The following is a 12505-nucleotide window of genomic DNA, read 5'->3' as shown; positions in this document are numbered from 1 at the left end:
ACTTTTATGGCGTACAGTAAATTTCACTTATGATCTTCCACCTCCTACCAATATTACCAATATGTTTGGTAATTGGCTTAAAGGAGTAGATAGAAAATCTAAGGCGTTTATCCGAATTGGGGTGTCTGCCTTATGTTGGTCTATTTGGAGGGTCAGAAATGATATTATCTTTAATAAAAAAGTCTCTTTTCATTTCTTGCAGGTTATTCACATGGTCTCCCATTGGGTCCAGCTTTGGGCTCTACTATCCCCGGAGGGATTGCGGGATACCATGGCTTCTGGATGCACACGTCTCCTGATGGTCGCTCAGGATATCTTGTGCCAGGCTGGTTGGCGGCATACTAGAAGACTATGTTGAGTTGTAGTCGTAGTATGCTTTTCTTTCGGTGGTTGATTCTTGTATCAATCCTCGAGCATGTGTGATTTGTAAATTATACTTTTGGATCTTTTTAATAAAGGCCGTGTGCATCGTCATGATGCAGAAGCCGGGGTACATCCCCATTTCGAAAAAAAAAACTATGGCGGTCGAACGATCCTAGTTCAGACTACTCTTTGTGCGATCCCTGTGCATGACATTATGTCGCTTGACATCCCTCCCAAAACCATGCAGGAACTTCTGAAAATTTCATGTGGCTTCATATGGAAAGCTAGACTCAATGTGATGGGTGGCCACTGTCTGGTCGCTTGGGATAGGGTGGCCTCGCCTAAGATGTTGATGGGCATGGTTGCAGCATACCAATCTGACGAAGACATGGGCGGAGTTCAACCTTTAGTTGCCCCAGCAGTTGCTCACCCTGTTCGAATCTGCTACAAATGTGGTGTTAGGTAACAGGATACGAGCCCTCTTTTGGAAGGATTGTTGGGTCAATCGTCAATTGAAGGCGGGTGCTTGACATCGCGCCTAATCGGGTGACCAAGATCGCAGCGTGGCATGCTACCTCCCGCTCGGTGAAGGAAGGACCAGCTGGTGAGTGGCTTAGGGACTGCGATCTAGACCTAGGTGCAGCAGCCATGCCAGAGTTCTTTCACCTTTGGCATGTCTCAGGGGAACAGTTGATGCTGGACCAGCACGATGCTTTTGTTTGGCGGTGGAACATTGATTGGGAGTTCTCGGCCAACTCGGCTTATTCCGCCTTCTTTGCTGAAACAGTATAGGTTTCTACCTCGTAGCAGATTAGGCGCTCAAGGGGACCATATAGCTGCAAGTTCTTCTCGTGGCTCATTTCAAATAATCAGTGTTGGACTGTAGACAGGCTGCAGCGTTCAAGGCCTCCCATACCTAGCGGCGTGTTCTTTTTGCGATCAGGATTCGAAGACGATTCAATACCTGCTGCTTGGGTGTGTGGTGGACTGGTGGCCCGAGATATTTGGGCTTGGACTTGGTGTCGCCATGGGACACAGTTATTTCAATGGTGGACCTCGCGGCCCTGCCGTAGGACAGTGCGTAGCAGAAGTAGAACTTTCAGTACAACCAGATCATACAGGAAACGAAAGGTATTGTTTTTCTACCAACGCTTGCGTCGATTCGGGTGTGGGATGGTGATCTCTTGCATGGCAGGCTTTTGCCAAATTCTGTACATAAATGTTGCTCTTGTGAATATTTCCACGTAAATATGCTTAGCTGGCATATGAGCCTATGTAGTCCTAGACTGCGACCATAACAACAACGAACACTGGGAAGAAAATGGAGAATAGCAGTTCAACATACATACTGATTATGAACAATCATCGAAGACATGTTTTGTTCTGACGTCTGGACACACTACTCTCGAAATGAAAAAAAAATACAGCCTAGTTTTAACCAAAATGAAATGAAATCCGGCATATGTTCTGTTCTCATGTGTTGGGACTTGGGAGGCTGTATTAAGTACAATCAATTATTATTAACGGTATTTTTAGCTTATAGCAGCCAAAATAATCCTTTAAATACAAAAGATCTTCCTCCCCCACACAATTACATTTGTTTGATCTAGCCACCACACTAAGACTCTTAACTTAACAACAATACATCTATACTTATTTGGACCCAAAATCCTCACATTGCCCCTCGCTCTAACAGCTCCCATCTGAAATTTGGTGCCGCGTAAACCTTGGGTAGGGTATGAAGGAGTATGCCGACACAAACACAGATCACGGCGACACCCATCACCGTAAACATTGCTGGTCTGTACAGGAAGGTCCTTGCAAACGAATTGGGGTACATCCGAGCCTGTCGACTGCAGATGTTGCACCTTGGGGCGGATGATGGTGACATTGTCCTGCTTTGGTAGATCTCGAGGCTGATATCACCGGGCTTCCCAACATCAGTTATTACAGGGCACATGCTGCTGGGAACGCCAAGGACAACATGACCTTTGACAAGATGCTTATCAATCTTCTTCTGGACCAGATTCATGTACGCATCATTGCCTCTCTGGCGAGCGTAGTCTTCAGGGGTGAAGCCTGTCTCATCTCGCGCACTTCTCCAGGCATTGAGTCCAACCTACAAAAAGCAACAGTAGGGAGATTACAAAGGATCTTCAAAATTAGCTAAACAAACTAGACTTAGATAAGTAATGCATGTGGTACAGCATCATTAATTTGATATTCATCATTTAATTGTGATAAAAGATCAAAAAGAATGTCTTCAATAATAAGCTGCCATTGGTGTATGCTATAGCTTAAACATATGGTCATTGAAACTTTGTGGTTGAGAAAATAAGCAAAATAAACACAAGCAAGTATTTTAATCGTATTCCACAAAGTAGATAAAGGAATACCAGTCCAGGGTCATCAGTCAATGCATCCAATACATCATCTGCATCACTAGTAGCTGCTGCTATATGCAGGGGTGTAAATGTAGAAGGGCCCCGAGCATCAGGTCTGAATAGGTATGTCTCAGCAGTTTCCTGCAGATTTTTGTTTGGCTTGTATCTCAGCAAAAATCTAACCATTCGGGCAGATTTCCCTCGCACAGCACTGTGCAGCAAATTTTCTGATAATACCACCTCTTTTGGAGATTGCAACCCAGTATCAACAAATCCATCAAATAATAAATCTAACAGCATTTTGGTCACAGCACACCACTCCTGCTCCATGGCAAATATACCAAGATTCCTGAATCTCAACAGGTTAAAGGTCGCTGCAGGAAGCTCTGCTTTGTCATGCTTAGAAATCATGTTTACTCTATGAAGAAGCCAGCCCAGCTCATTTAGAAACTCAAAAGCTTGGCTCCTGGCATTGTCATCATCTGCCTGTTCATGACTAGATGATTTAAATATGCTCTCCAGCCCACAAACCTCAGAGCATACATCCTGCTCGGCAATTATGAAAGGGAAGAAACCATTACTAAATCCACTATCTTCAACCTGAAAATGCCAATGATATTCAATGAATTTAAAATAAGCTGTTATGATTGAAAACAAAAACTACATCAAAACAAAAGCTGACAAGTCATATGTGTACCTCTATGAATCCTCTTCCTCTTGAACCAGGGAGAGAACAAGAGAAGCTGAGATATTCATTATCTTCATGATCAGTGTCATCAGCCACAACAGCTGTGTCTTCCTCAAATATACAATGTCCCTCGACTGAGCATATTAGCCTGCAAACATGACATGGTGTATTTTTTACATAATAGCATATCGGCTGAATTAAACATCAAGAGGTATACGTCTTCTGCAATAATGAGCATATCTAAATTGAATATGATAAAAGTACCTCGAGGAAGTACTGACTAAGTTATAGCCTTCTACCCTGAAATTAACTGTCGCTGAATAAGGAGCAGCAACTGGACTAACGCATAAAACCTTGCAGTAATGATGAGAATTAGGTGCCAGTGGTCTGTCCAACATAACTTGACCTGCAGTAATATGACCATAAGGTGTGGAATTAACAAAATCAGACGTAAAGCCTAAACAAAACGTGATAAGGTATGCAAGAATATATACAAGAGATTGGACTCACCATTGTGCATAAAAGCAAGTTGATGCCGTACCATCACAAATACCAAACCAGATGCCCAAAAGTTATCAGTGGAACTACTCAAAAGTTTATCCAGGTATAAGCTCATATTCTCAGAGAGCTGTAGAAAAGAAATATCAAGACACGAGATGATCACTATCATGACACAAAATGATTATATGAAAGAAAGGTACCTCTCTCCATGTAGACTCAACTAACCGAACATATACTGTCAGGATAATACAGCCAGGTCTAATATAGCTCTCTATATCAGTAGGGCTAGTGGACAACCAACCAAGAATCTGAAATTCAGGTTTAAGTGTTAGATTCAAGATATGCTCCCTTGTCATTTGCTGAGAGAATACATATTTACCTGTGATCGCAAAATTGGAGGTAAATCGCTAGGAACTTTCTCAAAAAGCTTGAATACAATTTTATCCGTCCGACACTGCAAGCAAAACAGTAACAATGTATGTCAGAGAGAGGTAGACAGATGTTCTGTGAGAAAGAAAAAAAACAACGTTTGGGCATATAAGATGTCACTGAAATTTCTGATGGCTGCAAGTATACACCAATAGGACTATTGTTGTCAACATACCTTATATACAAGTTTAACAGCTGCTCAGTTAACTTTGAGGATTTGGAGTATTCATGTGGCATAATATTTGTTTTGCTGGGTTGTGGCCACCATGAGTGGCTTTTTATTTTACTGCCACCAAGAGTGGTTCTGTACCCAGGCACCTTCTTTGGTAATTTCTTCTAATACAAAAATTTTCAAGTAATTTTTTTCAAAAGTCAAACGAAGTAAACTTTGACCAAGTTTTTAGAAAAAACTATCATCCTCTATCATGCCAAATCAATGTCATTAGATGCATCATGAAATGCATTTTCATATTATATCTATATAGTACTCCCTTATGGAACGGATGAAGTTTCATATTTCTCAATATAATTTTCAATAAGCTTGGTCTGGCTTCAGGAAAAAAAATATGCGTCTTCTTTTATGGACCGGAGGTAGTATTAAAAAATAAAATATAATAGCAAATTGGCAGGTAATGAGTTGCTACCCCATTAAAAATCATTATGCAGGTTGATGAATACTGTTATCAATAGATAAGGTTGCTGCTATATAGACTGTCATACAATAATTGGAAATTAACCCTTCAGATTTCGTCTATGAGCACGCTGAAAGGAGAAAAATGGTAAACCTGAGCATCTCCATTTGAGCTTGATAGTGACTGAGCTGACGTTGAATCTGAATTACCGCTAGTCTGTGGTGGGCTTTGGGTAGAATCTTGCCGTATCCATGATGGGCAATTCAACCCATCCTCAAAGCCTTCCACATCATTGCAAGTGTCATTCAAATCAAAATTCTTCAACTTGCAAGCTGGAGTCTCTGTGAACACACACACAAAATACATATGTATGCCAAAACATTTCATGAGCAAACATTTTCTGGGGGTTAAAAATGCTTATATGCCTTACCAGGACTTGCCACCATGGTAGCCTTTGACTGTACTGGTACAACCGCAGATGGAGTCTGCCCACATTGACCACCATTCGCGAAAGGCACCTTGGAGTTAGATGGTCCTGCGGCCTCTGCTGCAGCAGTATTCACCAACACATTAGCTGCTCCAGAGGTCCCAGTATTTGATCCGTTTTGCATGCTCTGACATGCCTCCAGAAGTTTACAAAGTTCTTTTGGATCCAATGATTTGGCAACGGTCCCCAGGTTTCTCAAAAGGTTGGATAGCAACTCCTGACCTTGTAAATGCTCAGCATTCTCAGCTGCAAATAGAATGTTAAGTGTCATGTCTTTTCCTGAGTATTACCATCAGAGTTGTTTTGAAGGGCATTAAGTATGCTGCTAATAATTCAGTTTAGGCATAGATAGTGTTCCTAAACTATATTTAAGAGACAAGTTATCATATACAACAAATGGTAGCCACTAAAGTACAAAGATTCTAAACTCTCCTGAAATTGTAACATTATACCACTGCAAATTTAATGGACATCATAGCCATACTACACCGCTGGTGGCAGAGCCTCCAGTAAGAATTTCAGAAATTGGGCATCAAGCAATATAGTAAGCTTAAAGTACACCAGCACCTTATTATATAGCCTTTACGGTCCTAGAAATTCTAGTATTTCAATCCAAATGTCCGATAAATCAACAATAACATTAAATTCCATATTGCAACTTGCAACTACATCTACAAGAGAACAATTAAGAACACTGTCACAAGTCCTATTTTAAATCAATGCCAAGCAAAATTCAGTCAAAGCTATGAGTCAGCACTTTTTTTCGTGATTTAAGGGAACATAAACTATGCAGGTACCAATACCTTAGTATGGAGAATAGTTAACTAAATATTTAACAATAGCAAGTTTAAAACTTTCAAAACATAACTTACCATTCAAATTGGCACATATTCCAAGAAGACTCAGCAACAAATAACTGCTAACTTTGTCTTCAATAGGACTCCCGCCAACAGCAATTTCAGGGCGTGTTTTCCTCCTCCGTTTATTATGGCCTGCTAGACGCCGACGACAACTTCGCTTTCCTTCATCAAATTCTTGAAGAAGGTGAAATCTGCACAGCATGTACAATAGTCAAGACAATTTGCCAGTATTTTAAAAGACACAAGCAGTGTGATTTATAATTATACCAGAAAAAGCATTATGTAAATCAAAGGCTGTCAAAAGCAGTTCTCGATACACCCAGGTCAGGATGAATTCAGTAAAAGTGCATGGAGTCTTCAGACGTATAAGTTGTACAATAACAGGAAATAATGAACTATAGAATGCCATTATTGGCCATGTGCTGTCCAAAATATGTGTATATTTAGGTTCTGATGATATAATTACATTTTACGAAAAAAAAATATGAACCTTAGTCCTTACTATAGTTGGATGGACGGCTTGGTTGCTGGAACAGCGTATAAATTTTTTTAGAAAATTCTTCATTTTTCAATATCTGAGTAGCACATAGGTTTCCAAGTTTATCCACATACATTGGGGAGTAATGAAACTATATTGATTCTTTTGAATTGAAAAGAGGAAACTGATGTAATGAGTACAACAATGCATATTAATTAGCCAATTGGTTATAACTACTAACTCATACAAAATTGTTAACCAAATTCATGAATGCTGATATAGATGAATAACCAATATGTGTTACTTCATAGTATATTCCCATGAATCAAGTATATTTATATGTTTCACACTGCCCCTCCTTTTGTGAATAGTAAATTATTAACACTAGCCACAGGAGAGAATCAGGTCAAAGCTAACCTTCCTTAGCACTGCATGGAACTATATGACCACTTACACCTAGCGACAACGCCATAATTAAATCTTTTATATGCACCGAAGGAAGTTGGATGTTTGTGTTTTTTTTTACTATTTCAACTAGTTTTTTGTTGAAAACAATCCTTACATGCAGTTGGTATGTCAGCCTACAAATGGGAGCTTGCTTTAGTATAGCTGACAGATTATGGTGATTATCAGATATGAGCATGGCCAGAAGCTTGTGATGCTCTAAAAATCTATTTGGCGACACAAAACAAAACTTGCATCACATATTCTACCTATACATTCCAACAAGAACAAATAATTACATGTTAACAAAATGTAATAGGAGCTCAATCATAAAACTGACCTGCTACATTGCTGGCAGAAGCGCTGGACAGTGTTTCCGACAACCGCGGTGTTGGCCTTAGCATGCATCTCGCAGACCTTGTGCCTGCGGTGGTAATCCTTGGCCGCACTAAGGTCGGCCCAGCAGCCCTCCACCTGGCAAGCCGGGCCATTCGAGCTTCCCCCCTGCACCCTGATCTTCTTACCATTCCTGTCCTCCTCATTAACAGCGCCATCCTCCACCGCACCCCCGGCAACAACACCGCCCCCGATTCTCAAGCTGAGCACCTCGCGACTGTTCCCCACCGGGTACTCGTCCTTCTCGTCTTCGTCATCATCAATGACCACCACCCGCTTCCTCTTATCGAAGCCAGCTATCACGGTACCGTTCGTAACCACCCCGGCCTCCTCGGAGGAAGAAGGCGAGCTGTTGAGCGAGAGGCCGTGCGCCGCCACCGCGGCGGGCACCGGCGTGGCGACGAAGCGGTCGCTGTCCCAGCTCCAGTCGTTGAGGTCCCAGCCGAACACCCTCTTCTCGCGCCTGGCCTGGTCAAGCTCGCCGCCGTACAAGTGGCGGCTCTGCGCCCCGACCCTGGCCGCCTCCATACGAGACCCTAGCGGAAGCTGGCTCTGGAACCAACCTTACTGAACCCGCCGAAATGCGCGCGCGGCAACCGCTGGGGCCGGGAGATCTAGTCGCCTTCCCTCCCGCCCAAGCAGTCGACGAAGGTGACGCCGACGCAGCCGCGGATCCAGACCAGCGAAACCCACATGCCCGCGGCGGGAATCACCGCGAACCCGAGCTCATGCAGCTCGGACCGCCGTGGGCGGCCCAAGAGGGAGCGGATCAGCGGGGCTGGCGGAGCGGTCGAATTGGCGGCGGAGGCGGCGGGTTCGGGGCCCGAATCGGGCTCCGGGAGGGTCCGGCCGGGCGAATTCCGGCGGCGCGGCGGCGAATTTGGTGTGCGTGATTGTGGTGGGAATGGAGGAGTGGGGAGCAACGGAGTCGAGGGAGGACTGGTGAGGGAGGGGAAAGAGCGAAGCGGGGCAAGGAGATGGTGGTGGAGTTGATGGGGACGCGTAGCGCGACGGCTCAGTGCAAATGGGCCCGCCGAACTGGTATGGTCACGCGGCAGGCTACACGGTATTTGTCACTAGAGGCTAGAGCCATGTCACGTTTGTGTAAATGTAGCATGGCAGAATATTTGCATTTTGCCTCTTTTTCTTATATAGGCTCAGGGGCTCTCAAGGTTTCTCATTTTCATTTTTTTTCTGTCTTGGTATGTTTTTGGACATTTTGAGAGCACATAGCAGGGCCACGATGTTAAATGGTACGATTGCAGAAGAATCCAGGTGTTGATGATACATTGTCATACCCATGCCAAAGCATGCAGCCCATGAAAAATGGATCTAGCAAACACTCAGACTTGCGTCATTCCGGCTATTGAATCGAAGCCCGTCCGAAGCAGGTTATGCAACAGGGGTAGAAACATCCAACTGTACACGCGAAGTGATAAGTACTCATTACTTTGTATACTATGTTTTGATGGATATCTAACGGGTAACGCCCGCCACGACGCTCAAGGGGCGGTGGGGGTATGTAGGTCAAACTTTGAGTCTCGAGTTTATAAACAATAGTATTGTACGTAATATGATAAGTACTCATTGCATCATATATGATGGTTTGGTAGATTTCCTATGGGAAACGCCTACCACAAGGCTTTATGGTGCTGATATCATCTTGAAACTCACGCTATTAAAGGTATAATGGACGTAAGCAAGCCAGAATTTGAGTCTTCAGTTTCTACATGATATTAGGTATGTCATATATCGTACTCCCGCAATCCCTACTTATAATATGCACACATTTTCAAGATTCCCGTTTGACCAAGAATTACTACAATATGAGGATTTTTGATAAATAATTTACATCATTAGAAAGTACTTTTTAATATTAATGTAACAATATCAAATTGTACAGAATAATCAATATACTGTTGCTATATTGTTCTGGTCAAAATTTGTCTTCAAAACGTGTGCACCTTATAATTAGCAATGGATGGGGTAGAAATACTCCGGGAACGTATGATTTATCACAATTACATACATCATACTCGATGTGAGATTTTACTATCTGATAAGTATGCATTTCATGGATATATTTGAATATGTGATAACTATGTATATTCTGAATATATTTGTTAAGTATGTGACAAGTAATGTATGATTTTTCATTTAATACTTGGTAGATATCAATAATCAGTTAATTGTACATATAGAAAAATTGAATTGATGGATATGTGTACTTAGATACATCGGTAGAAAGTGTGCATTTCCATCAATAAGGAAGAGTAAATGTCAAGATATTGAAGAAATAAACCTATATGATAAGTGTTCTTTAAATAGTATCATGTTTATCAATAACTCATTGTCAAATAGTGGATCAATATTTTTGTTACTTCTCACAACCGTGACTTCACCACAGCTATATAACATTATCTCAACAACTGGAACAATATCATTATATCATGCAATGTGGCTATGTTGTTGCCTACATGGGGCACTAACATCTTGTGGCAAACATGCCCATGTGGTGGAAAATGTGTGGGTTTTTTATAAGTTCTTCAGAAAAATTGTACCACATTGGAAAGAGATTTTGCTCAAAAGATTGACTAGATATGTGTAGTATTCTACCGAAAATGTCGAGCTATAAATAAAAGAGCGACTCTCAAATTAACCCCATGTAAAATAGCAAAAAAATAACCTATTATTTTTGCATACAAACTGCATGCTTCTTTGTTTCTAAGATCAATTTTTAGGAGGTGATTCTATTAAAAATGTCACGCCCCGAGACCGGGCCTGGACGAGACAGCCGCCGCGCGCCTATAAACCGAGAAGTTTATACTCGCGCAAGGCTAAAAATGCAGGCGTAAACCAGCACAGTGGATCTCGAGAAGCTCAAATACAACATTTTACATATTTTATTTAATTGCTTTACAATTACACAGGAACTACATCTAGATTCTCTAATCGCTTTCCACCCGCTGGTCCAGCCTAATCTTCGATCGACGAACTCTTCTGCTGCGCAACTCTGATAAAAACATTGGGGAGCTGGGGTGAGTACGACAAGTCATACTCAGCAAACCGATTATACACAATCATATAAAATGTAAAACATAGATGCTTTTCTAAAAACAAAAGGTGGTTAAAGTGTTAAGCATATTAAAAATCATGGTGCCACACATGAAAGTAAGTTTCCCAACCCGGGAATCACAGGGGTGAAATTCACACTTTTACACTCTGCAGAGGGGTACTCCGACATCGACAGTCTTGACTAGGTTGCGCTAGTCAAGCAGTGTTCTTATACCCGCTAAGACCCGGACACTCTGACCTACTGATGCCGGTCGCTCCTACGGATCCATCACCGACACGTTCCCGAACAGAGGCCGTCCCCAGCGGAGAACACAGACAGTCCCATACCTGAACTGTGACCGGTACAATATGTTTACCTTCGTAGCACCAAGTTTGCTCTTATAAAAACATGTATCTCTCATGTTGATCACTTTCTATCGATATTCGCGCTAATGTCCGATTCGTACCGGTGGCTCCAGCGGATCCATCACCGCGTAACGACACCGGCGAATTAGCCCACGAATATCTCCGATACCATCTACCAACTACTATATCATATTTAACAACAATATGTATTCTACAAAAATACATGAAGGGTATAAAGCAGCTTGCCTGATAAATCTCTATCTTCTAATAATAAGATAGACCAATATATCTTCCCATATAGAACCAGCACATATAAGCAGATGGCAGTATATGAATACTGATATCCTTTGTTCCACGCATCAGCTCTACTCTATATTTGAGCAGCGCCTCCTCCTAATCTCCCTCTAGATTTCGGCTCCTCCAGCGTAAGTTACGGCAACATCTCCCGGACTCCAGATTACTTCAGCGTTGCCCTCTATTCCCTCTCCCGGTCTAATTAACTAGCTAGTGTGTGGTGTGTCTCACGAACAGGAGCAGCTATTTATAGATGACACCACCATCTAACAAGCTAAAATATCTTAGCTGCGTGTGTTAAGAAACTAGGTACGTGTCCTGCTGCTATTTGATGGTCTGTCCAGGAAGACACGCAAGCGCTGACTCTCCATTACTCAGGGCATGCATGAGTCCACGTAGGACTTGGCCGACAAAACCATCGTGAGCTTTCCAACATGCCCAACTACAGCTAGTGAGGCCACGTTGCAACCTGATGATATTCAAATATCTAGTACTACTACCAGCTACTTCTAAGTTCTACAGAAGGATGCGGCGATCTCCTCGGTCCAGGCCTGCGACCGAGGCCTCTCTGGCCGTCCAGCCCACCGCCTCCGCCACCTCCGGTCAGCTGTTTCTGCCGGCTCCGCCACGTTCGCTCCTTCCGGTGGGCTGCTGCCTCACTCCTGCTGATGGACAGCCGGCAGCGCTTCTCGAAGGATTGGTGGCAGCTCCTCTTGAAGCGTTGATCCCTGCGGAACAGCTACACTGCTCCCTCTTAGCTCGCCAGTTGGTGGAGGTTGTGCTCGAGTGTCCCAAGCCGTGCCAGTCCGTGGACATGCAGGCATCCAACTCCAACTCTGCAGCGCCAACTGCTCCTTCAACCGGACCTCGCCGTCTCGATGGGCTTCTCTACGACCCTGCCGTGTTGATCGAGGGCCTTGGGTCCTTGTTGTTGCCGCCGGTTGCATCGGGTGGCCATGACGAGCTTCCTGCTGAAGATGTGCTGCCGGCCCTGAGCTTGCTTCCAGGTTCCTTGGGCTTCGATGAGGATGTCCACCATGAAAAGTTGGCTCCACAGTTGCTGTTGGCCTCCTCCAAAGATGTTGTTTCTGGCTCAGTTCGTGACACCATTGATGTGCGCCATGTGAAG

At 43.2% G+C, this 12505-nt stretch overlaps 1 protein-coding gene across 1 annotated transcript; it reads right to left on the bottom strand.

Moving 5' to 3' along the window:
• Positions 1-1859: 1859 nt before the first annotated feature.
• Positions 1860-8633, bottom strand: LOC127291937 (squamosa promoter-binding-like protein 6). The gene is made up of 11 exons (XM_051321258.1): positions 7607-8633; positions 6357-6535; positions 5428-5730; positions 5151-5338; positions 4316-4390; positions 4137-4244; positions 3946-4063; positions 3700-3841; positions 3445-3583; positions 2760-3347; positions 1860-2482 (listed from the first exon to the last, which is right to left on the bottom strand). Exons 1-11 carry the CDS (start codon positions 8188-8190, stop codon positions 2036-2038), a joined length of 2871 nt encoding a protein of 956 aa, XP_051177218.1. The 5' UTR covers positions 8191-8633; the 3' UTR covers positions 1860-2035.
• Between the last annotated feature and the right edge of the window lie 3872 nt (positions 8634-12505).

The sequence above is a fragment of the Lolium perenne genome, chromosome 4 (genome assembly GCF_019359855.2).
Source record: "Lolium perenne isolate Kyuss_39 chromosome 4, Kyuss_2.0, whole genome shotgun sequence".
NCBI classification, from domain to species: domain Eukaryota; kingdom Viridiplantae; phylum Streptophyta; class Magnoliopsida; order Poales; family Poaceae; genus Lolium; species Lolium perenne.
This window is presented reverse-complemented; position numbering and strand designations above follow the sequence as displayed.